The sequence below is a fragment of the Talpa europaea genome (genome assembly GCF_964194135.1).
Source record: "Talpa europaea genome assembly, chromosome: 9".
NCBI classification, from domain to species: Eukaryota; Metazoa; Chordata; class Mammalia; order Eulipotyphla; family Talpidae; genus Talpa; species Talpa europaea.
Window position 1 is genome coordinate 33990555 of NC_140076.1, and position 25771 is coordinate 34016325.

Genomic DNA, 25771 nt, shown 5'->3' on the forward strand with positions numbered 1-25771 from the left:
GCTTGCTAGAAGCTTCCATTTTTAAAAATTTTCCCCCCAAAAAACCCCCCTGAAAACAAATAAAAAAAATCCCAACAACGGTAAAACCCCCAAACAAAAAAAAAACAACAAAAAAAGTGTCATGTACATAAAAGGTCCTTCAGGGAAAGGGCAAGGGGTGGGATTTTTCTGGTCATTGATTTGAAATATATTTTTATTTTGAGTTTTGTCCTTCATGTTTTATGAAATAAAAAGTTCGGCCTTTTTATTGCATGAAACTAAAATTGGGAAAGATGGGGGAGTGGGGGGGAAGGTGGGGTGGAGGAGCGGGGAGATGCCCCTCCCCCAGCTCCTGGGTAATGACACCTCACTTCTTCTTGCATAATTTCTGGCATCTTCCCGCCTGCAATGCCGGCTCTCTCAGCGTCGTGGAGAAGAGGAGGGGTCACACACTCATCGTCATGCTTGGGGAATACTGGAGGGGAGAAGCAGAGAAGGGGGGCTGTGAGGGCGGGGGTCTGGCAGGGCCAGGAGGCGAGTCAGAAATCACCTCTACCTCTCAGCACCAGCGTCTGCCCCACAGGAGCTGACGTCCCCTCCCACCCTCCCCTTCTCTCTCCCAGCCTCCCCTCTCTTCTTTCCAGCTGAAGCACCAGCGGTGCCTGCCCTGTGGGGGTACTGGGACCTGAGGAGCCCCAGCACTCTCTCATAGTCCCCCTGGGGAGAGAGCTAGTCTGAGGTTCTCAGAAGCTGCCTAACAATGATGTTGCTTCATCAAAATACAGCTGTAAGCCCAGGATGGAGAAGTAGGTGGCCAGCCCCATGACACCAAGACCCCTGGAAATCACTGGTTCCACCCAGGACAGACAAAAATGGACCCCCTGGGATAATGACCCTGTGAGCCAGAGCCCAACCTCCTGTGTCCCAGCCCAGAGCTTTTCCAGCCATGTCAGCTTAATTAGCAGAGACCTATGCTGCAGGCAGAAAATTTGGAAAGAACCTTACAGAGCAGCTGGACTCGGGTGCTAGGGGAGGGGACAGTGGACAAGGAAGGTGAGGACTGCACTTAAGGTGGGAAAATGACCCTGGCAAAAGGCCCAAAACATGAAGGGCAGGCCTTGGCCAGGAGGCCGCTCTGCTCTCATCAAATAAACAGACCCCAGGGGATAGGACGAGGAAGGAGTCAGAGGGTGGGTGTCATACATTGTCATTCTGGAAAGAGTGGAGGAAGTTCCCTCCTAGCTCGCCATCGTCTCGAGGGGTGCCAGGAGGATTGCTAATGCCACTTATGTTGTTAGGAGAATTCTGCAAAGAGAGGAGAGAAGGTGAGTCCTCTGATCCCCAGCAACCTGCCCACCGGATGGGGAGAAGTGCCCTCAGGGGTGGGCACTGTCAGTGAGGAGACACTCACTTTTGGAAGTCCATCTATGTCACCTGACCCTGGAAGGAAAAAGAATCCAATTCAATTGCTTGCTTGCTTTTCTGTGGAGAGGCCTCCAAGCCCTTCCACGCAACATCCCATGTAATTTCTATGCAGAGGATTTTCTGCCTCGTCATATCTTTCTCTCAGGTTCACCCCTGAGCCCAGCCAAGGCCAGAGGTGTGGACCAGGCCTTACTAAGTTGAAAAGCAGGCTGCCTGGACAGGGACTGGCAGGGTCCAGCTCGACCAGGGAGCGGGCGCTGGCTTACCTAGTGATCCATTCATGTGGTGTGGCTCCATGCCACCCATGCCTCCCATTGGACCGTCCGAGCCTGGACCCATCGGGAACTGAGGGAGAAGCACAAGGTGTGAAGCTGAGGCCTTCTGCAACCCCTCACAGGCTCCCACCCTGGGCTCCACAGAGGTTCAGGAGCTCCCATTCTGGAGGGGCTCCTCCCTCACATACACTCAGGTACTGGACACCAGAAGCTGGGACCTCCCCTTGAGCCAAGTTGCATTTCACTGGGGTGAGAAGAGGTGGGTTTACTCAGTGGAAGAGGAGGAAGCGGGATCAGGGTCCCTGGGGGCAGGAGGGGTTGTCTCCTTAGACAGTGTGGAGGGTGGTCATGACAACCCCCGCAGACCTGATGGAGCAGGCAGGTCAGAGGTCAAAGGTGGAATCTGCTCTACTCCCATCCTCAGCCCTGTCTGAACTCTATCAAATTCAACTCACAGTGGAAGCAACCAAAGGGCAGAGGTCATAGCACATGACCACAAAGGGATGGCTGAGTCCAATCTGCAGAGTCATGGCCCTGTGATGCAGAGTGGATGCCATGTGGACAGTGATGGAGAGAGTAGAATGGAGATCGTTTGGCATCTGGCCTGTGCTGGGTGCTGAGGACCAGAGCCAAGTCGCACCTGGACCTCAGCCCAGAGGAGGAACTAACATGGTCACAGGCACCCCAGAGAAAGAGCTGCAGGCATAAAGCATGGCTATAGTTTCAGAAAGAGGCACTGGAGTTCAGGGTGGAGAAATCAGAACAGGCTGCGTGGGAGAAGAGACAAAGCATCAAAATAACTGAGGGGTGGGGGCCAACCTGGTGGCTCAAGTGGTTAAGATGCAACCTATGAAGCAATCCGCAGCCACTATAACATGAGTTCAATCTCCCGGCTGGCCAGGGAGCAACCCACAAGGCGCAGCAGACCTCTCCTGATTCGCCCACTGCTCCCCTCAGCAGTGTATTTCAGTCAATCTGCCTGCTCTGTTCCCCACTCTGTCTCTGGTGAGTCCTCTTACCATCCACACCTCTGGCCTGTACCCCAGTTGTTGTATGCATAAATAAATAAATCTTTAAAAAAAAAAAAAACCTGAGGGGTTGTAGTTAGAGAGAGACCATGGAAGTCATTCCCCAGCAGCAGCCTGCAGAGCAGGAGGACTCCTGGAGGGTGCAACATGGAGTGGCTAGAGCAGAGACCAGTGTGACCAGATGGGCAGCTAGGGCATCAGCCACATCCCCACGCCCACACATCAAGGGTGCGGCAGTCTTGCCTCCCCAGTGGCCTCCAGGTTTGCTCACAGGCTTTGAGGTACATTTTACAACTTGGCAAATATTTCACACTCATTAACCCAAGTGAAATGAAGTGACCAACTTTTAGGAGGTCAGCCCAGGACATACCAGTTCAAAAAAACTCCAGACACGGTAACATAATAAACAATTATTCAGGTCATTACTCGAGCAGAAATATATTAGCAAGTATTTTAAGTTATACATTCCCCATATCTCCTCTAACCCCTACTACCCTCGGGTAACCATTAACTTATTTTCTATAGCTATGGATTTGCCTTTTCTGTACATTTGACGTGACCACCTAGCATATGATATGAGATCTTTCTTGGCTGGCTCCGTTCACATGACAGGTTTGGAAGGTTCATTTATGTTTTATCTTGAATCAGTACTTCATTCCTTATGATGGCCAAGTAATACTCCCTTGCATGGATATACCACATTTTATTTACCCATACATCAGTGGATGGAAAGGCTGTTCCCACTTTTGGGTTATGATGAACACTGCTACTATAAACACCTACAGTTACTGTGTGGACATGCTTTATTTCCCTTGGGCATAAACCTAGCACTGGAATTGCAGGATCATAGGTGTCACTTTGTTTAATCTTCTGAGAACTGCTAGACTGTCTGCCAAAACAGGTGCATCATTTCACATTCCCACCAGCCAGTCCCAGGGTTCCGATATCTTCATTTCTTTGCAGAAACTGGTCATTATTTGCCTTCTTGATGGCAGCCATCCAAGTGGGCATGAGTATCCCCTTGCAGTTCTGATTTGCATTTCCCTGGCAACTAATGATACTGGGCATCTTTTTATGTGCTCATGGCCTACCTGTACATCTTTGGAAAAATGACTATTCAGATTCTTGACCCATTTTTAAATTAGTTTTCTTTTTCTTATGAAGTTTTAAGAGTTCTTTATTTTGGATCTGAGTCTCGTATCAGAAAAATGTGATTTATAAATATTTTCTCCATGGATTTTTATTTTCATTGAAATGAAGCATAGCTTTAAATTTTGATGAAGTCCAAATCTATCTACTTTTTCCTTTTGCCACCTATACTTTTGATGTTATATCTAAGAAAACTTTGCTTAACCCAGGTCACAAAGATTTATTCCCATTTTCGTGGAAGTGTTTTTATAGTGTTAGCTCTGACACTTAGGTCTAAGGTCTACTTTCGGTTAAATTTTGTGTACTGGCACAAGAAAGCAGTGCCATTTCATTCATTGGCAAGTTCCATTTGTCCCTGCACCATTTTGTTTGTATTACTTCTAGTTACTGAAACATTATTATTTAAATGAAACAACAGCAGGACTAGTTAATAGGGCAATTAGTAGGAGGACCAGTTTAATAAATATGGGAGAAAAATGTATTATTTTTACAATGTTTCTGTCCTCTTAATTTTTTTAAAACTACTGAATATTTAAATTTCTGTGTAGACTTTAAATATGAGTGAGATTTTTAAAAAGAAACCTAAATGGAATTCATTAAATAGATATTACCTATATTTATTTTTTTAATGACATGTTTCCTTCTATTCCATAATACAACAGGATGCTTATGCTCTGCTCCCCCCACCCCTTTTTAAAACAAGATATAACCCACTCAAGTAAGATCATTTGGTTCAATCCGAGAAAGCCTATATTCTTTGTCTACCGATGAACAGCACACGCTGAGGCTGGTGTCTGGCTCGGACCAGGCTGGTTTGAGCAAAAGTAACAAGAGTGAGAGCCCCTGAGAACAGTTAAATGTTCTCAGGTGTCTCCAACAGAGATACTGGGGACCCGTTTGCTTTCAGGGATGCAAAAGAAGCTTCCTTCCCGCTAACCTGTTCCCGAATCACCTGCAGTTCTTAGGACAGCCTTCTTTTTATGATGTTGTGGTAAAGTGAACAAGGAGTCAAACATAAAATTCACTTTGACTTGCTGCTCTGCTCTTCTCAAGCCCTGGTTTCAGTCTGACCTGCTATCAACAAATTGCCCTCCCCACAAGATGGCACATGTAAGGAACTTGGGCTTACACTTCCTTGAGTGGGATTTTGGACCTGAAGAAATCTGCTTCTAGTTCTTCAAAGACATGCATGTATAGGACGGTGCTGGCAGATCAGCTACTTGTCAGGCAGGTCCTTTGCATCTATAAACTCACTAGATGGGCTGTCCCTGTCTGAGATTGTCCATCATATCTGACCATTCCCAAGCACGCTGGATGCCATTATCAATTAAACTTCTCTTCCTCAGGGAAAGTGGTTTAAACACAGACGTAATTTAAACTTGTGAGAGCCAAGATGGATTCCAAGTAAGTTATAGTTTTAATAATGAAAATGAAAAAGACCTGTTTAACTTGGCTGCCCTTACTGGTAACAATTTTTGTGTTCTCAAGCAGTCTTATTTCCACAAAAAAAAAAAATAAAAAAAAAAAGTCATTCCTTGGGCTGAGGTTTTGTTACAACTTCCCCGTGACCCTCAGTGACTCAGGTGTAGTCTGCCCAACCCTTGCCTAGAATCCTTGGCGGTTTAAAGATCATTAAACAGTTATGGAGAAACAGCACACTCATTTCTATTTTACTGGAATTCCATCACCCCACTACCTAATTCCTTCTCATCTCCATGGATTTCCAAATATAGAAAGATGCCCCAGCAGGCTGCCATTTTAACATCTTTTCTATGGCCAGCCACAGTGATGGCCGTCGTCTGAGGCTTTTTTTCTCCTTTTCTATAAAGTAAAAAAAACTCGGTGCTTCTGTATATGAGGAGGAAATTGATGCGTGACCCCAAACCTCCACGATGATAACACAAGTAAGCAAATCATATTGTTTTGTATTGGGGACAAAGAATGGGGGATATTTAGCAGGTAAAGTTATAAATGAAGTGAAATTTGCCAAATTAACTGTGTATTGTCTGCCAAATATACAGATAAACAAGCAAAGTCTAGTTTGCATTTGGACAAAAGAACAGCAATCTTGTATTCTGTCTTCTGTAATTTCATTAAAATCTTCCCAGAAATCTCTAGATGGACATTGAAAAAAAAGATGTCAGAAGTTGTGCTGAGGGCCTCCCCGGTGGCACAGCGGTTGAGCGCTGGGTTGCGAAGCTGCCCGCAGCCTCTGCGGCACCAGTTCGATCCCCAGCTGCTCCCCGGCCACCGGAGGAGGGTCCCACAAGGTGCGCAGACCTCTCCTGCTGCCCGCTGCTCCCCTCAGCAGTGTACCTCGGTCCTTCTGCCTGCTCTGCTCCCCGCTCTGGCTCTGGTGAATTCTCTCACCCTCCCGCGCTTCTGATTGTACCCAGTGCTTGCATAAATCAATCAATCAATCAATCAATCAATCAATCAATCAAATAAATCTAAAAAAAAAAAAAGTTGTGCTGAGTTTCTGAGGAGCACAAGAGCTGCGAGAAGGTAAAAAACCTAATTCTATTTGATCAGAGGTCCACTGAGGACTTGAATAAAGTCTTCTCAGAAACCAAATTAGACAAGACAAAAAATCCTCATAGGCTTTATGAGCTGATCAAGAATCACAAACTTGAGTCTGGGAGAAAGCTCTGGTCCTTGCATTGTAAACTCTGGATATTAAAAACAATTATATGGTGGGAGAAAATTTCTTTCCAGAAATCAAGATAAGTGAAGCTCCAGTTTTCAGGTGCGTGTACCCAAGAGCCAGGAGACATATTTTCATTGCCATGACTTGTGGGAAGCCACCCGATCGCTGGTTAAGACCTGACAGAATGCCACAGTGTATAGGACGTGAACCCCCCTTCTGTTGTCCCACAGGTCTTTTCATTGCTGCCCTCCAATCAGGAATCTCCTTGGTTCATGGAGCACTGGTGGGAATGACAGGGTGCCCATGGGGGGCATGCCCAGGCTGACACAGCAGCCATGACTTTTGACAGAACACTGGCATCTCTTGGCGGATCAGAAAAACTTATGAGTGACTCCAAAGGCTTACATCCCTGCCCTCCTCTTCCATGCCTGCTTTGCTCATTCACCACCCCCCCTCAACCTCCACCTATTGCCAACTTTACATAGTCATTGTTCAGCGCTCTTTTTTCTGGTGATGTCTGGGTCGTGTTGGCACTGCCGCTGTCACTGATTTCACTTTCAATATCTGAACTCCCAGAAAACATGGTCATAACACTCACAAGAAAAACAAAAGCTGACTACCTCCACATGAGGCCCAGAGGTGAGAAGGCAGGCAGAGGTGGGCCCGGCAGCACTCCAACAGAAAGGCCCTGGAGTCTCATCCACGGAAGTCACGGGAAATGTGGACAGCGGAGGAGGGTAATCTGTGCTGTCTTCTGCCACTCAGTGTTCTCATTTCCTGCCTTTTGGGCCATTTTCTGCCTTTTCTGCCCAAAATTCTGCATCCATAGCCAAGAGCTAGGACTTTTTGTGTTCTAGAAGTCCTCTCCTGAGATATAGGACTTTTGGTGCTAAAACCCAGTGGGATGGTGGGAGGTGCTGGATGCCCAGAAGGAGAGTAAGACGGGTGGTAGAGCCGAGGCTGTGGCATGTGCGTCCCACTCCCTGAAGAAGGCCCCTCTCCCCACAGCCTGAAGGGCGCACTCAACACATTTAGTGTCTACCATTCAGCCCACAATCAGGGTAGAGCACATAAGGTGACTGAGATGTCACCCCAGAAACTGAGCCAACAAGACCAAAGAGAACATCCCAAAGACCATCTCCCCTCTCCTCAAACAGGCAGAGACAACTGTGGGGGCTCCAAGCCAACCATCTGGATCTACAAGTCCACAAATGAGTGAGTGATCGCACAGCAGCCTCCCCTCCAGACCCTGAGCTCTGCAGGGTCGAGTCTCGTCCCCATCTGGAAGGGCTGTCTATGGAGGTGAGTCAGACAGGCCCTGTCCTCAGGGAGTGCGGCTGGAAAGAGGAGGCAGGCTGAGCCATCCCATCCCACGGGCTGGGGCACATGAGAGTGGGCGAGAGATGGTGGAATTTGTTGCAACCTCACTGAGGCTGCAACTCTGAGAGGCAAAGGGGCTGAGAAGCGCGGGAGTCATAGACTCCCAGAGGCCCTGGAGGCACAGAGCGGGCAAGTCCAAGGGCAGAGTAGCCACTTGCTCCTGCTACAGACTCTAGTCTTAGCTTCACAGCCAGGAAACAGTGCATGTGGGTGAGGGGCTGCCTAGGGCGGCACAGCCAGAGGGCTGGGACCAGCCCAGACCTACCTGCGGCGGGTGCTTTCCCTCAGCAGCACCCCACTCTGCCCAGAGGGTAGAAATCACTCTACCCCCAACCCTCCCACACCCTGGCAGCTCTGAATTGGGAACGGAGTTGCCCAAGAGTTAATCACTTTTCTGATGGTTTATTTTATTCATCTTTGGTAACAAATGGCTGAAATCAATTAAACTTGCTTTCCCCTCAGCTGATGAAGTTAATTATGATTTGTTATGGTATCTGATATGTAAATTATTAGAAAGCAGACTTACGTTGGACCGGCTGCCTCCAGGCGGCACCGGATTAATCATTGTGTAGATGTTGTCACTGGAATTTGTTGAATCTGTAGAACAGTGGAAACCCATAAGTCGGGGTGATTAATTCATTTCTTAATTAAAACAAACTCGTGGCACTTGAACTCATTCTTTTGTATTTTATCACCTAAAATTTCCTCTAAGTACCACCATTTTCTGGTTAATTTGTATTTAATGAAGATTCACAAAGTTTTTAATCACAGAAAATTCAACTGTGAAAATCACTCAACCCTGAAACAAAGAATTTCAGGGTGTCTGGACAGCAGTGTGGACATGGCCAAGGGGTCTAAAGATTTGAGTTCTCATCTCCCCACCCCAAACCAAACCTAGTCCCCAATATTGCCTGGGACAAGACACGGCCCGCCAGATTCCCACCAGTGCCCCTGCCCAGCAGTTTTAATCGAATTGAGGCAAAAAAAAAAAAAATGCCACAAATTACCCAGGAGCCATCCTGCCAAGCTGATGGGGCAGGAGGGAAAGGCAGGGATGGGGTTGGAGACGCATTAACATATGGAGTGGTTTAATGTGACCCAGTCTGAATGTAGGTCATGCAGCTCATAAAAATGCAGCAGCAGAAAGAGGGAGCCGGCGCGGGAGCAGGAATATCACGGTCGCTGTCAGCTCCACCCCTGCAGCTGAGCAGCTTCCCTGCCATGGGGAGCTGAGGAGGGGGCGGGAGAGAGGGACAACTCCGACTCCCCAATTACCCAGAAAAGTCTTCTTAGGAAATCAGCTAACATGTTTATATCAGGAGCAGTCAGCACCACATTTCTTGGGCAGAAATCCAACTATCTCTCACTTTTTATTTTTGGGGTGGGTAAGGATTGTATGTTGAATTCCCTCTAGCTGGCTTTTGCTATTCTTAGCTGAGAAACACAATTGTGATGCTGTATGTGTGCACAGGCCAACATGTGTGCCCACACACCCTTCACTGGATTAAAGAGAAAGGGAGATGGACCACCTACATAGAGGGCCAGAGGCCAGAGAGGTATGGAAACTTAGGAGGTACGAGGCCACAGATGCCAGAACCCAGTTCTGGCCCTGGGATGCCAGAACCCAGTCCCCATTTAAGCCATCTAGAAAAAGGCAGAATAAGGACAGTGGACGAAGAATGAGGGCCCTGGTTCGTGGATCTCCCTTCTCTGCCCTGTCCTTTAGCAGGAACTGAAGAGTGTGGCTAGGGCCACAGGGCAGGTTGGTGGCAGTTAGGCCTCCTGCCCCCTAAATCTCTGATGCCAAAATGGTTGGTGGGGGATGTGCTGCTTCAGAGGGAGCCTGTCTGTTAAGCTTTGGCTCTGCGCTGGACCCTTCAGGATTCCCTACTCTCCTGAGAACATTGTCTCCCCAAAGCCGCTCACCTGCAGGACTAGGCATGATGGGTGTTCCAGGGGGGCCACCACCACCAGGAGGTCCCTGAAGATGAAATAAAAACAGACATCAGATACCAAAAGAGTTGACATGCGTGGGGAGAGGTCCCCAAGCTTCTGCCATGTTAGCACCAATGCTCACCCTTGGCCTGGCCGGCGTTCAGCTCCTGCTAAACCCGTGTGCACACAGAGCCTAGATGTTTAAAGCCTTGGAAACTAGACTTAAATTTCTCTCTTCTTTTTTTTTTTTTTAAAACCAAGAGTATGTGTATATGCATACACAGGTCAATCAGTGAAAGTGAAGGCCTGTGGTGGATGCCAACCAGCCCATTGCTCAGGCCCCCCACTTAGGAAAACCAACTTCCAGTCTTGTTTGGGGACTTCTAGGCCACCAGAAGGTAGGAAAACCTAAATACTGACAGCAATTCTAGCTCAGCTGGGAACCTGTGTTCAGAGTGTTGTGACAGGGACACACATTTGGTTTGAGATTCAATGTCCTAACATCGCCCGCACCCGCCTCCACCATACACAGACACACACACTCACCACATAGGTACCCGGCGATGAGGAGGAGTATGGAATCTAGAAACAAGACGTGGGGAGCCAGCTGTCAGTCACTTGCTCCGACAGGCAGCCCCCTTAGGGCTTCCAAATCCACTTGGGGACATAACCCCACTCTTGATGGGAAAGGCTGTAGGACCCACTGAATCACCTGATTAGCATCCCGAGAAGGCGGGGAGTGTGGGCCAAGTCCAGCTCCTACACTGAACTGACTGCGAGCACCAGGGCTGCTATTACCCACAGCGTGGCAGGGAGCTGTGGGGGAAGGGAAGTGAGAGCTTCCCCTGCTCATCTGGCCTTCCCCCTGGACTGTCTACACTGAGTCCCTGCCCCAGCAACTCTGAGGGCAGGAAGCCAGTCCTGCCGGGAAGTGATGTGTGGCAGGAGCTTCCGTGCACACGGTACGCTCAGAGCCAGACTCTCAGCTCGCTCCTCGGAGTTCCTGTAGAGCAGCGGGCAGGGTGGGGGCCTCTGAGGGCCTCAGCTTGTTCACCACAGCTTCTCCTCGGAGGAACACATGGAGTCCTGCTGCACTGTATCCCTCCTCCCCGTGACACCTTCAACCCGGGGATGGGAACCAGCCTGCCCCAGAATCCCCTCCTGCAAACACTACCCCACTGGACCTGTGTACTCACTGAGTTAGCACTGTTAGGATTGGGCCAGGGTCTGCCAGCTCCCGGGCCCCTGTGAGAGGGAGAGAGATGGGGACAATGAAAAAGGTGCTATAAGCTCCAAAGGGGTGGCGCCAGCAGGGGCAGAACAAGAGGGCTGCCCTCCATAACAGGAATCCTTCATAAGGTGCTAGGGCTTCAGAGACCTGGTTCTGGGGTGGTAATGGCTCATGGAGAGACAGCTACGAATGCCTCTAAGTTACACTTAATGAGTAAAATACATATCATTCCTCTGCATGTGCATTTTCCTAGGAAGGAAACCCACAGATTCCCACAGGGCTCTTACTACTACAAAGGGGTTAAGAACCCCTGAGGCATTAGGATGGGTCAATTTTCCAGGGGTTCAGTATTGACCCTGCCCCTTAGAGCTGTGTGAGCCTGGACAAGTTAACTTCACCTCTCTGCGTCAGTTACCTCATCTATAAATAGGGGATAATAACAGTCAATTTAGGGTTATTATGAAGATCAGGTGAACTGATCCACGAAGCAAGCTTAGAGCTGTGCCAGGCATGCAGAAGCACGTCAGGGATGAGCTCTCATCCCCAGCAGCAACATCCCCGCTTTAGCGATGAAGAGACTGAGGTCCAGAGAGGCACCAGGTATTACTCAGATCACCAGGTCTCCAGGGGCACCATGGGAGGGTAGGGGGAGTCACAGGCTCTGGGCCGCGGCATGGCCACGTTTGCCTTACATGTTAATCCCGGGCATGGCGGGGCCGAGGGAGTTGGGTGGTGGTCTCATGCCGCTGCCGTAATTCTGCAACGATAACCAAGGGTCAGTCTATGAGAAGGAGGGGAGCCGGAGAGAGGAGGAGGGAGGAAAGACAGACAGACAGAATATAAGTGAGAGGGTTAGTCTGTGAAAAGGATCTGATGAGAAAAAAACAATCTGTTAAAAAAGGTGTGTGGGGGGGTGGGAACCAAGTGACAGGACCACAATGACAAGCCAGCACAGAGGGACAGTCACAACTTTAAAACACATCTTCAGGGGCTTCCAGACGGTTCTCAAAAGCACATGGATGTCAAGCAAGCCACGCATATCTCTGGTGGGGATCGTGCCCTCAGGTCTTAGGCAGGTTAAGGGGAACAGTCTTGGTGACAGAACTGACTGGCCACCTCAAACTGAGGGGGCAGAGACCACTGCCCAGCTTGGGGCAGGGCTGGGCCTGGATGTGCAAGGGGAAGACACATTCCCCAAGGCTTATCCTATAGCTGTCCCCAAACCCAGCACAGACACCCCACTGTGCCCCAGGTCTAGGTGGTCCCCCCACCCTACCCCTGAACCAAGTCACCTAATCTAATCAGGCATCAGCATGTGGGGCCCTCCATAGGCATGGTGGAGAGGAGGTGGACTCTGTTCCTACTCTAGGGGGATTGCTACTCTGTCTGAGAGCAGTCTAGAGAACTTGGAAACTCCTGTGAATCCTGACTCAGCTTAGCACAGCCCTCCGAGGCAGGGTGGGGTGGATCACAAGTGCCCTGCACTAACACCTCAGGCCTTTCACCTGGTTGTCTTCTGGCACAAACCAATGCTTTCCCTTTCCCCCCCTTCCAGAGCTATTTTCTCTTTTTTTTTTATTAATAATTTTAAAAAAAGATTTATTTATTTGTTTATTTATTTATTTATACAAGCACTGGGTACAGACAGAAGTGCGGGAGGGTGAGAGAATTCGCCAGAGCGGGGAACAGAACAGGCAGACTGACGAAATACACTGCTGAGGGGAGCAGCGGGTGCTGCAGGAGAGGTCTGCTGCACTATGTGGGACCCTAGCCGTCGGGCCGGGGATCGAACCGGCACTGCAGAGGCTGCGGGCAGTTTCACAGCCCAGCGCTCATCTGCTGCGCCACCAGGGGAGGCCCCAGAGCTATTTTCTTTGCAGGAATAAATGCCCTGCCTCCTTTCTGCACCTGGTAGGCTCCTATACATCCTCCAATACCCAGCTCAAACACCACCTCCTCTGTGAGGCCTTCCCTGTCTATCTTGGTCAGTTCATAATACTTTGTAATATCCCTCCCAAACGGCCTGCACCACTTAGGTTATGGTCATCGACACTTCTCCCACTGGACGCTAAATACCTTTTGAAGGTGGGACTGTATCTTAAAGATCTTTGAATCTTCTTTTACTCTATGTTGCTGAAAGCACAGGCTGGGTGCTTAATCACTCAATGAAGGAGTGAAGAAGAAAATAGAATGAACGTGGCTATAGCTTAAGTTCTGCCCTTATAGGAGTATCTGAAAGAAGTAGGTTGGTGGGATTTTTGGTGGCAAAGAACAGCAAGCACCACCTGTTCTTTACCCAGAGTATAGTATGCTTTACAGGCACTCTGTGGTTTGGCCTTATAGCAATGCCACGAGGTTGGTATTACTCCTGTTTTATAGGATAGTAGACTGAGGGCCTAAGGGGAGGAAGATTTGCTCAAAGTCAAATGGCATAGCTGGGCTTCCCCTGGATCTGTGAGCCTCTGGAGACAACACGCTATGCCACACATCTGGTGAGAAGTGGATGGACAATGGGCCCCAGCAGGAGGCTCAAGAGCCAGAGCCAACAAACTCAGAGCTGACCCCAGGGTGATGGCCTCTCCATCTCAGGGCCCCCTCCTCTGCTTGGCCACCCACAGAGGAACTTGGAGTCTGTAATGAAGAATGCCCGACAGACAGGACTCTCAGGAGCACGACCAGGCTGGCTGGCAAAAAGCTTGGAGTTGAGGGAGGCAGCCAAAGAGAAACCCCCACAGTGAGCTCTCACAGAGCCTGAATCGCCCATTCCTGCTAGGGGCAGAGTCCCTGGGTCAGGAAGATGAGTGCCTGCCCTTGAGCAAGCAGTGGCAGGCTCGTGGGACAGGCAGGGGCTAGGTGCAGTGCACAGACAGCTGCCAAGGGTGAGCAGAGCTGCAGACCTGAGGTTACAAATGGGAGAGTGAGTCGAGTGGGTCACTTACTGGTGACTCTGGGCAAACTACACAAATAATAATATTTACTCCATACCAGGCTGTGCTATGTACCTTCTATCACCTACACTTAACTAGCATGACAACCCGATTACTATCCCCACTTTAAGAATTAAAAAACAGGGGCCTCCCTGGTGGCACAAGGGGTTAAGTCTCAGCATTATGAAGCTATCAGCAGCCACTGCAGGACAGGTTCCATCCTTGGCCAGGGAGCTACCCACATGCCACAGCAGACCTCTCCTGTCTCACCCGCTTGTCCCCTCAGCAGTGTATTTCAGTCAATCTGCCTGATCTGCTCCCCACTCTGTCTCTGGTGAATCCTCTCACCCTCCCTTACCTCTGACCTACACCCCCAGCTCTTGTATGCATACATAAATAAATCTTTTTAAAAAATTAAAAAAGCAGTGATGACACAGCTGTGCTGAAGCTCCACCTCCCTCTGCTGTACTGCCTTGTCTGTAAAATGGGGACAATGAGCCCCCAACGTTACAGGGCCTTGTGAGGATCAAATGAAATGATGGCTTCCAAGTGCTGTCAGCCCTTGGAGGTGTGTGTTGATTTGGGATGTCAGCAGCAAAACAAACGCCAAAGCCCTTAATGCTGCCTTAAGCATCACAGAACCTCGGGTCTTAAAGAGCCCTTTCTAAGCCCCTTGTGCAGCACCTAAATCCCCTCTACAAATCTCGGTCTCACTTCGGCTGCTCCTCCAGCACAGGAAGCTCACCACCTCCCGGGCAGCCCACTTTCCCACTACTCAGCCTGGCCGAGGCTGCACCTACATCCTGCCGTCCCCCCACCCAGAAGAGTAGCCTGTGCCAGGGGTCAAAGTGCATGTTGGCTGAGGGGCGGGTGTGGCCCAGGACCCTGCAGCTCCAAGATGGGTGTGAGAGGGAGGACAAGTCTGGACATGCAGTTCAGGGGAGCCTCCAGCACACCATCTGCTGGTCCTACCCTAGCCCGACTGAGGGAGGCTCCAAATAGTCCCACAGCCGCTTCCCTGGAGGGAGGGTGCCCGCCAAGGCCTCTCTGCTACAGAGGCACCCACCCGGGATGGTCGCTGAGGGTGGGCTGGAAGTCCAGAGGCCAGGGACTTCCCCAAGCCTGAAATATGTTTGGGTGAAAGTTGGGTTACAGCCAGCTTTGGTGGTAGCGGGGGAAGTGAGTTTCAAATGAGACACATCAGCCCTTTCCCGGAGGGCTGGAGGGCTGGGAAGCCTGGTTTCAGCGACCCAGCAGAAACGGTCCTCTCCTCTCCCAGTGCCAGCCTCTTCACCCTCATCTCCACACCCTGGCCAGAGGGGTCTGATCCATCGTCAGGGACAAGGAGGGGTCCCCCTGCCAGAGACCCTGGGTCAGGCTCCCAGTCTCTCATTTTTAACTCTGCTCTGGGCAAGGGTCCTTGGGAATTTGGGGAGGCACCCAGCAGGGCTGGGTCTGCTGCTGCTTCCTGCCACTCCCCATCACAGTGCCCAGTTCTAGCTTCACCTCAGAAATAGGGCAAGAAATACCCCGTTTTTAAAATGGATCTATCCAAGACTTTAGGCCGCCAAGCAGTTTCCTACGCCCTCATCACATGGAAGCCTGGACACCTCTCCTGGGAGGGAAAGGTCCTGGCATGGCCCCACCCCTCCCCACCCAGTCCCGGCCACTCTCCCCAGGTTTATAGTCCTTCTATCTCTTTCCGTGGTTCGGCTCACAGAGGGGCCTGGACCGCCCTGGACTCCCAGGGATACAAGTTCTCCCGGGTGGCACAGGATCGTCCCTAGGGATTGTGGATCATCTTTCATCTGAACTTTCTCAGATGCAGACAAGCCAGGATGGTATCTGGGCTCAGGCTGTGCCAACTCCACCCCGACCCAAATTCCAGACACATGGTGGGGTCTGGGAGCCACGGTCCCTCTGATGGGGTCTGGTATTCTCTCCACAGGATCCTGGCCACAAGTTGCTGCAGAATTAGCCTCATTCTAAGTTCAACAACAGCCCAAAGGCCCCTGCCTGAGACTAGCAGGCAGAAGCCATTTCAGAAAAACAGTAAAATCTGTCTGTGGCACTAAGGGCAGAGGGCAGGGTGATGCCGGTCTGCTGAGTCCTTTATGACATTTGGGCTCAAAGGGTGCGATGTCACTCCTCTTGTTTGCAAAAGCTATGAAGTGGCCCTGAGAACACACTGTGCTTATTCTTTGTCCAGGGTGTTCTGGAGTGGCCATTGGCTTAAGTTGTCTCACTCCCCATTCAATGACTGGACTGATAGCTTCCCATCTCTGCCCTGGTTATGTATGGTGCTGTGCATGCAGTGGAGCTTACTGCAGGCTTCCTGAAGGGGCTGGCTGCCCTTGCCAGCAGCTGGGGCATGCCAGAGGCAAGGCTCCACCCCCAAGCCCAGGTCCTAATGGAAGTGGGAGCCAGCATCCGCAGGTGCCTCATGCTGAGGTTGGTATTTACAGCTGCTACTTCATCCAGCCCCACACAGCCAGTGAGGGCCTCACTCACCCACCCATTTTATAGATGAGGCACTGAAGGCCCAACAAGACTGTGTCCTGGTCAGGGCTGTGTTTTCTAGCACCGAATTCTAAGCTCAATCTTCTATCCACTGGGAGCAGCCAGGGTAGGACTCTCAGGTGGCAGAGAGAAGGGCTGGGGGTGAAGGTGGGGAATCTGCCTTCTCTCCACCCTTAGCCTTGAGGCCTCAAAATTCCAGACTCTGTGGGTCCCACTCCCTGGCTGATCCCAGACGCTGTGATCTATCCCACACACAGCTGGGCCCAGGCCCAGACCCAGATTCAGTCTCACACAAGGGCAGAACTTTCTGTCTCCAAGTAAGTGGTGTAAAATCCTGGGATGCTCTGGAAGAGGTAATGCTCTGGAATTTATATAGCACCCTATACAGAGGGGTACAGGAGATATGGGGAAAGCACTTCAGGATCTTCCTACTGGTAAAATAAAAAATGGGAGAGACGATTTCAGAACTCCTAAGGCTGGCGGAAGTAGGGAAGGTCAGCTGGCCTCTCACCTGGGCTAGCATCTCTTCCCCTCTGGGCGTCTCTCTCAGGATCTATGGGAGAGGAAAGACCAAGAGAGCCACAGTGGGTGCATGAGGCTCTTTGGGACAGGATTCCAATCTTTAGGACCCTCACCTCTTTAAACTGCATCACAAGAGTAAGCCGGACTGCTAGTCACTGACAAGACATCTGTTAAGCCAGAAGGAAGTCCTAGATTTCTGGGATATTCTGCTCTCAGTCAGTCTGATAACATTCGCTCTCAGCTTCTAGAACCTCATACTACATGTTTAACAAACTGCTATTACCCCTTGCCACTAAAAATAAAACGGAAACTAAAAGCAGTCACCAAACCCAACTACAATCCAGAATGTTGCTTCAAGTGCACATACTGGAAAACAGAAATTGCTTACTAAGAGGCGTCTGTACCAAGCATCACTCAGAGAACCTGAGCCTGCTTGAGCAGCCCTGCAGAGCAGACAGTGGTCTCCTGCCCATTTTACAGATGCAGCTGCTAAGCGGCTCAGAACCCAGAGGGGTTGACAAGCAGGGACTAAGCTTTCCTGCCTCGGATTCCATCTTCTTTTCTCCCCCAGGACAGGAGAAATCCAAGGCCATCATAGATTTCTACCCCAAGGGTATCTGTCTAATGTCTGTCTAAAGCCAAGAGGCTCAGTAACGGGAAGGCTCTGCTTTCAGATCTGCAGCCTTTCCCACGGCTCTTCCACCCGGCGGCCTGCTGGCTCAAGGCGGCTGCATGACAGGAAGGGGCCACTCCAGTGGCTTAAAGGAGCTGGCAAAAACACCAGCTTTGAGGGATTTGATGAAGGGGGGGAAAAACCATCAACAAGAAAACTGCGGCTGCAATTGATGTGAACTTGCAGAATTCCTTTTAGGATTATGGGGCCAATGGAAGACAAGGGCCTCCCTAAAATCTTTCAACATCATGGATATTCCAGCACCCGTGAAAAGAAAGCAAGTGTGCTAGGTGTGCTGTAAATATTATAAATTCTGGACAGAGTCCTTGGAGCCTCCAAAAAAGGGAGGAGTGTGTGTGAGAGCAGAGCGCTAGTACACCCATCAGGGAATTGAAACCCTGTGAGGAGCCCAGAGACTGAGTATCCACAAGCAAGGATGGAGGAGATAAGCCGACTTCAGAGCAGGGCAGGAAAGGAAGACCCCCAAAACAAAATGCTCCTGTTCTCACTCCTCTCCCCTTATTCAGATCTATAGTTTCTTTTAGCTAGATTCCAGAGAATTCCCAAGAAGAAAGAATGCAGCAAACACTCTGCGCGGCTGCTTGCAGAAACAGATCCATTCTCAAATAGTGGAGGAGTGGAAGCCAACCCTAAGAAGATTCTAGAACAAGAATGGCCTGTCAGACCCTAACCCAATGGTCCTGTGCAACCTGTACCTGTGGGCTATAGAGCTGAGTCACAATGAATGACCGTGAACGGCAACTGTAAAGAGGGAGACAGGCACTGAATGTGGTTTCTTCCAGAACTTTCTAAATTGCCCTCTTTGGCAATGGAGCTCTCTGGTCAAAAGAAATCTTAAATACAGGCCTGGTATATGGAATTATCAAAGCTCTGGGTTGAAGTGGATGTCGGGGGCCCTGGATAGCCTAGTCTCCGCTTACCTGGGGTGGCAGTGCTGAGAACCATGGACAGAGAAGCAGCCTCCAGAGGACAGGTGGGGATACTGGGGTCCACCAAAGCCACAGTGACTTGACCACGGACAGGTAAATAGTGAGCTGCAGCCAGAGCAAGGCCTGTTGCTCATTTGTCCCACCTCTGGGTTACAACAAACCGTGACCCTAAGCCAGTTCAAGTCCATCCAATCAGGTGGGAGGCTTTAGGGTGTCTGGTGTGGGAGGACCCACAACACTACTCAGCCTTTCAGATTCCTAGGACCAATTGCCATTGAGTGCACCTGTCCCCTGGAGGGGTCTGCCACCTAGGGCTCTCCACACGCCCTGCTCCCTAAGCGCCTCCACCCTGCATGGGCCAGCCCACCTACAGCAGAGAGGACAGTCACGCCCTCTCCTCCCACCCCTGCGAGTTGAGCAACATGGAAAGACAGATAGACAATGGAAAGAGGAAAGGCGGCGGGTGCACACAATGACCAGGGAGATGGACTGATGGACAGATGGTTACCTGGGGGCCAGGACCCATGGGTCCCATGCCTCGGGGAGGGTTCATTCGCTGCATTGATCCTCCCATGTTGGGGTGCCCTGCATGAGAGAAGAAGTGAACTGTGAGGTGGCAGGAGACCAAGGTAGACAGTAGAGGGGGAGGGCCCCGCCCCTGCCCCCGCCCCTGCCCCCGCCCCGGGGCAGCCCTGCCCTGCCCTGCCCACCTTGTTGTCGTGTGGGGTCCATGGAATTGGGCAGCAGGGGCTGTGTTCCAGGAACTCCTCCCGGAGGCTGGAAAAGACATGAGACACTGAGACACGAGCTGAGTGGCTGCTCCCTGGAACTGGGCAAAGGGGGAGATGGGCCTCCCTTCCCCGGCTTCCCATCACACCATTTAGGACACCCAAAACCATTCTTGCTGCCTGCGGACTGGGGGAAGGTCCCCAAGGAGCAGCAGTCCACTTAGGCTGGTGTCAACTGTAGCATGGTGGGGCAGGGGTAGTAGGGAAGGGAGTGTAGCAGCGGTGGGAAGGGAAGGGTCGGTGGGAAAGGAACCATCTCCCTGCTCTGCGCACCTGTCAGAGCCTGGTCATTGTCTACACCACCTGCCACACGCCCGAGAAGCAGCATGCCCCTCCTCATCCCCTGAATCCCAGCCCTTGCAGTAGATGTCAAATTTTCCTTTGCCTCATGGAGACATAACTAAATCTCCATCTCCAAAACTGTGGGGAGCTACCCCCCCCCAAAAAAAATCCTGTCACTGTGGGGGGTCCTTTTAAATGGGAGCAGGGGAGGAAGCAGTCTTTGAGGTTTAGATGGGGCAAAGGAAGTCCAGAGGCCCAGCAGTCCTTAGTCACCTACTGGCAGGGCTAGGATGGGCGCTCACTGGCTCTTCCACTATGGAAAGCTACCTTCTGAGCCAAGGGTGAAGAGGGGCCTTCAGGAGAGGAGCCAGCAAGGTGCTGAAGGCAACCAGGTCCCCAAAGCCCAGTGCAAGTGGCAGATGCTGGTGCAGTTACTATCAAGAAAGGTGAGGGCAGGGTGCTGTGGATTTCCTAGTGAATGCTTGGCACGCCTGCTGTGAAAACCTATTAAAAGTGATTTACTTAGGGCTGAAGTTATTTCAGCTATAATCTGGAAAAAAATAAAAAGAACAGAATTGGAAGAAGAGGTTTGCTTCTAGAACCCCCTCATGTCTTTGGACTAAACACAAGTGTTTGCTCTGAGAGCAGAGCCTTCAGGAAAGCTGGCTGGTGCCTTCCAATCTGCAGCTGCCAGTGCTCCGCAGAGGCCAGGCACCTGCCACAGAGGCCCCTACCCGCTGCTGCTGTGGGGATGCCTGATGGGTCTGATGGCGAACTCCACACTGGTTTTGGAGCAAGGTGGTGGGAAGCTGTCTTGCCTAATTTTGGGATGGGGTGTTTGTGTGTGTCTAGGTGGAGAGGTTAATGAGAGGATCACACAAGCTTGCAGAGGCCCTGTGCTCACCAAATGGCCTTTAACACCTGAGGCTGTCACCTGCCTGAGGGTACTGAGTCTGTCCCTCCAGTCCTGGGTTTTAGCTGGCCCCATCACTTCCTTTCTCCCAGTTTTGCTTTGCTCCCCAAGTCCCAAACACTTGAATCACTTGCCTGGTTTGTATCTGTCCACTAAGGGGCTTCGAGTTTTCCCTAGAGCCTGGTTATGGGGCTCTGAGAGAACACAGGAAGGTCTGCCTCTGAGGCAGTCTGGTTTAGGGGATCCTGAGATAGAGATGAGAAAGGAGGGTCCTCATCCTACTCAGATGGAGCAGCCTTGGGGGTCGGGCCACTGGCCCCTCTCCAGGTAGCCTAGTGTTGACCAGCAGTTCTCACAGGAAGCTCCTAGGTGAGGGGCCCCCTACCCTTGTGGGTCAGGACTCAGGGCAGAGCTGGGCGGCCCCGAGGTTCATGGGAGTTGTGGAATCTTTCCTCCGTCCCTCACTGGGGTGCCCCAATGATGGGGCGGGCGGTTTGGGTCTCCTCAACAAGGGAGAGGAAGTATGCAATGACCAGGATAAAAGTGTCTCACGCTGAAATTCTCAAGCATAAGAAAAGGTGGGACGTGATATGGGGCCACGAGCATACACCATGCACATGCCTGGGGCTTGGCAGAGAGAGAGAAGCTCTGGGTTGGCCCACAGGCTCCTGGAAGCAGGCCAGCTTCTCTTCTACAGAACCACAGGCAGGCACACAAGTGTCTACCCAAAAAATGGACAAATCCCATGAATGAGTGCAGGCCTGAGTCAACTGTCAGGCCAGCAGGGGTTCTGCTGGGATGTGTTTGGGACTTGACAACCCCAGATTCTAGTCCTCCTCTCCTATGCCCAGAAGAACCCCACTATTCACCACCCACCAATTACCCTCATTTGAAACAAAGCAGTGCTCTATACATAGGCCCAAACATGCAGCCTGGGAAGAAGACCCTGCAATACTTTGAGGCTGAGTCAAGGACCCTTAGCTCCTTGTCCCCTAAATGTCCGTCTCCTCACCCTAACCCGGGAGGTCACAGGAACCTGCACAGTCCCACTGCCTCTGCTTCCTCCACATGCCACAGGGGAGGGCTGAGCTAACTTGGAGGGCACGGAGGCCACCAGTAGCCTCAACTGAGTTACTAGCCAAGAACTGCACAGTGGCCGTACCTATATAAGGGGCATGCCCCCACCCCCTTGGAGGGCAAAAATTTCTTAAGCTCACAGGAAAGCAGGAAATCCGAGCTTTCTGATGTGGGGTAGTGGGGAGGTCGGGAAAACTGGTCTGTAATTTGAAGTGCAGATGATGGATTTATTCTCCGTTTACTCTCTTGGGTACTTGCTCGTGCTTAATTGACAAATAGAAACATACACGTTTCTTCCTCTCGTGTGTCCCTTAATTGCTGGAGGAAAGGCCACAATGATAAGGAAGCATCTGTGCTCTCCCTGGGGCAGGGGCCAGTCTGGGCCAACAACAGCCCCACAAGGGCAGGTGGCCAGAGGCTGCTGGGATGGTGCGTGTGAGGGCAGGGGAGGCCTGGTCTGTGACCGGTCGGAAACAAAGGCGCAAAAGCACTTTCACAAGCACGAAGGCTGCTCGAGGACACAGCGGCGGGCCAGGAGCTGACACCCACTCGAGCTCAGCTCACTGGGAGACTGGGAGCGCTGCCTCCATTCTGCCCTTCTGTTTGCTCACTACGAGGTATCCCAAAACACCGGGTCTCTGATTCATCCCCTTCAGAAAATAGGAAACAAAGGATTTTTTGATGGGGGGGCAGAGAGGGTGCAGGAAGGGAAAAGCTGGTAAACAACTTGACTTTAAAACTGGAGGCCCTGTAGCCGCATCGCTCTCTAGTTCCCCTCTTCTCATCTCACTCCATGGCTTTGTTGCTGATCCTTGAAAATGGAAGGGTAAAGCCAATCTGGGAGCTAAACTCCCACCCCCAAAGCCAACAAGGGTTGATGTGCTGGCATCGCCGTCAGATTTTTTGGAGGGCTCTTGCAAGGTCACTCTAAGAATTATGTGTAAAAAATATGTTGGCATGAAAAGAATTTCCCTGATGTTTCCTTAAAGTTTATTTTTAAGTCTGTCTATCCTCAGAGGAGGGTGCTCATCTCTATTTCTCCAGCTTCCCTCTGCCCTCCCTGGGTGGAGCCAGGACGGTGGTGTGGGGTCGGTTCTCCAGACCACCTAGAGTTGCCAGCCCTCATGGGCCAGCAGAAGGCACACAGCCCCAGGCTGAAGGGCCCTCCACACAAGCAGGCCACTTTTCTAATTACAAGAACAAATCCTTTCTTGTTTTGAGTTGGGTCTGGGAAGCAGCAAACATTGCTTAAAAACTCACAAATGTCCTGCTCCACTGCATCCGGGCTCCTGATCTAAGCATTCCTACGGGCCATTTCTCCCCTTAATAGCAGGATTATATTTACCAGCCTTGGCAATTCTCAAAAGCTTCCAGGAAAAAATGCACATTGTCAATTAACTTCATTAAGAAGGAAGACCCTTTTTCTAAGAAGGGGCTGGAAGGGAGGGCCAGAAGAGCTGAAGCCCTGCCTTCCCACCCTGGCTCTTTACTCCAGAACTGGCCGCCCGCAGCCCGCAGGAGCAGCAGGTTAAGTAGCTGGGAGGGAAGCCATATCGCAGGCACACGGTGGGCACAGCGCCCACTCGAGGGGCCTGCTTGTAAGTTGCCTCCAAGTTAAAACCTGACCTTCCACCTCCCAATCCTTTCCCCAAATTCTGATTTGAGTCAAAGCCCAGCTGGGGTCAAGGGTGGCCCAGTGAGGGGAGGGAGATCATGGAAAGGTTTACAGTACCTGGTTTCCCATTCTGATCGGAGGCCTGGGGCCGCCTGCGTATCTCGGTGACATAAAAGGCTGCAATTATAGGGAATTAGTTCAATGACAGCCTGCGCTACTGCACAGGGACAAACACAAATGCGCTCCACTCCACAAAGTTCAGTTTTGTTACAACTAGTGATCTCTCAAACTCTTCCCCAGTGGCCTCTCCCCTCTGGGCAAAACTTCCCTCGGGCAGAGGGAACTATAGCCACACACACCCATGTGACTTCCCACTCCGCCTCTGCTCACCGACATCTACTATGGGTGGCGGGGCAGCGGCTGGGACTTGGCACAGGACGAGGAAGAACAGTTACACCAACACGGGGCAAAAGAAGAGACCTCTGCTCTCGGTAAGGGCCAGGAAGACTCCAAAGAGGGATTTATCCATCAAATTTTCAGTGTGTGCAGACAAAGCTGGATGCACGCACACTCACAGGCACACACACAGAGAAACCAGCAACAAGGGGGTGGGGAAGGGCAGCAAGGGTTTAAGGGGGAAAACACAATGACGAGGGTCAGGGGGCAGCGGGCTGCCTAACTCAATGCAGGGGAATGGGCAAGAAAGCTTTCTCAGCAGCGAGAGCGCACAAAGAAAAGACTAGGGATGCAGCTTCAGTTACAAATGAATGGTTAACCAAACTCAAAAACCAAACCAAAAGTGAGAGAGGAAAAAACAAAAACGCAAAGGCCGCTGACAAGGTCACAGAACAGTTTTTTTTTCTTTTTTCTTTTGGTTTCATATCCAAGCTGGGGGTGATGTCCAAGGAACGAAGACTATCTTTAGAAAAAATAGGATTTTTCTAAAAATTCCATTTGTCAATAAAGACTCCACAGCAATGGCGAGAGCACGTTTTGATTTTTGTTTTTCCTCTGCTGGCTCTGTCCTCCTGGTGCCCCGCGCCCCCCGGCGGGCGGGCGAGCCACACTGCGTTTACCTGACTGTGGGGTCCCATCATGCTGCTGGGATTGTGAGGTGGAGGCTGTGCGTGCGGCGAGGGCTGTGACCCCGGAGGACCCTGTGAGGCCAGACAGTAGAGCAGGTTATAGATCACAGCACATGGAGAAGCGCAGGAGAAGCTTAAAAGAACAAAAATTAAACCAAAACGAAGGGCGGGTGGCGGGCGTGCGGGCGCGGGCTCGGGCTCTGGCTGGCAGGGAGGTGCGAGCTGCTGCCTGGGTCGCCGCCGGCTCAGTGGTGCCAGTGGGTGAGGCGAGCGGGAGGGAGAGAGGCTGATCAACACACTCACGGGGGATTTACAGGAATGAAAAGTACAATCAAGCGCCTTTGTCAAAGCACGCAGGAGAAGGGGCCCGCACGGTCTGCCGCTGGAGGGGAGTTTGCCATGTTAAATACGTTGGTTGAGGCGGGCTCAGACTGCACAGGGGCGTGGGAGCCAACCCACTCTGCAGAGCGTGCAGGTGTCGCCCATAGCAGTGGGAAGAACCAGGTGAGGCCCCTGCAGGAAGGAGCTCCCTGTGGGGGGAGGGATTGGGTGGCACGGAGGATATAGGCCTGTCTACAAGGGTGGGGCCCTGAGGATGAAGGAGGACAGAGGCAGGAGTGAGGTGGCACCAGAGATGGAACAAACGGGGAATGAGAGGAAGAGACAGTCACCAAGCGCCCACTGGGTGGGTTCATTAATTCACCTGCTCTTGGAAACAGGCCCGTAAGGTGTGGTTCCTTATTCCTATTTTTGTCGTTAAGGAAACTGAGTCTCAAGGGTTAGGGTTAGTCAGGGGCCTGGCCACAATCTACAACTGGTAAATGGCAGAGCCAGGCAAAGTTATCGGGCCCCTGCAGCCCAGAGTTTGTGCAGAGGAATGGGGGGTGGGGAGAGAGGGTAAGGGGCTGGAGACACTTCAACTGCTGGGTGGGTGTGTCAGTGAAAGGCAGGGCTTTCCATCCTGTTGGTGGTGAGCCACCCACAGTTCTGAGCTGATCCCCAAAGCCCAGGGCTACGCCAACCTCAACACCCCTCCCACCCCATGCATGCCCCAGAAGAGCGGGGCAGATAAATTCACTTAAACCATGGGTTGGTTAAACTGTGGGCTGCAACCCATTAGTGGGTGGTGAAATCAATTTAGTGGGTTGCAACCATTATTTTTTAAAAGCCTGAAAAAGAACGGGAAAAATAGAAAAAAACGGAGAGCTTCATCATTACCCTCTATTTCACTTGTAAACACTCGTGTGTGTATGTGCGCGTGTGTTTATACACACTGGGTCACGGCGCCTCGGCTCTGACTCTGGGTCACAATCAGGAAGCATGGACAGCAGTGCTGGAGGTGCCCATCCCCTTGGGGCACTGGGAGCTGC

At 51.2% G+C, this 25771-nt stretch overlaps 1 protein-coding gene across 7 annotated transcripts in view; it reads right to left on the reverse strand.

Annotated features, from left to right (window-relative positions):
• Positions 1 to 424: 424 nt before the first annotated feature.
• The window catches only part of SSBP3 (single stranded DNA binding protein 3), a gene marked incomplete at its 3' end in the record, with an annotated part of 152456 nt that continues 127109 nt past the window's right edge, over positions 425 to 25771 (reverse strand). For 2 of the 7 annotated variants that reach the window (XM_084244292.1, XM_084244291.1), the window contains exons 6-17: positions 23434 to 23493; positions 19352 to 19418; positions 19150 to 19226; positions 11742 to 11806; positions 11015 to 11063; positions 10365 to 10400; positions 9810 to 9864; positions 8410 to 8480; positions 1671 to 1749; positions 1391 to 1419; positions 1183 to 1284; positions 425 to 454 (exon numbers count right to left, since the gene is read on the reverse strand). In XM_084244292.1, the coding sequence (XP_084100418.1) occupies positions 425 to 454; positions 1183 to 1284; positions 1391 to 1419; positions 1671 to 1749; positions 8410 to 8480; positions 9810 to 9864; positions 10365 to 10400; positions 11015 to 11063; positions 11742 to 11806; positions 19150 to 19226; positions 19352 to 19418; positions 23434 to 23493 (720 nt within the window). Of the gene's footprint in view, positions 455 to 1182; positions 1285 to 1390; positions 1420 to 1670; positions 1750 to 8409; positions 8481 to 9809; positions 9865 to 10364; positions 10401 to 11014; positions 11064 to 11741; positions 11831 to 19149; positions 19227 to 19351; positions 19419 to 23433; positions 23494 to 24392; positions 24474 to 25771 lie in introns of all 7 variants that reach the window. The other 5 variants (XM_084244288.1, XM_084244289.1, XM_084244290.1 and 2 more) reach the window with 5 other exon arrangements.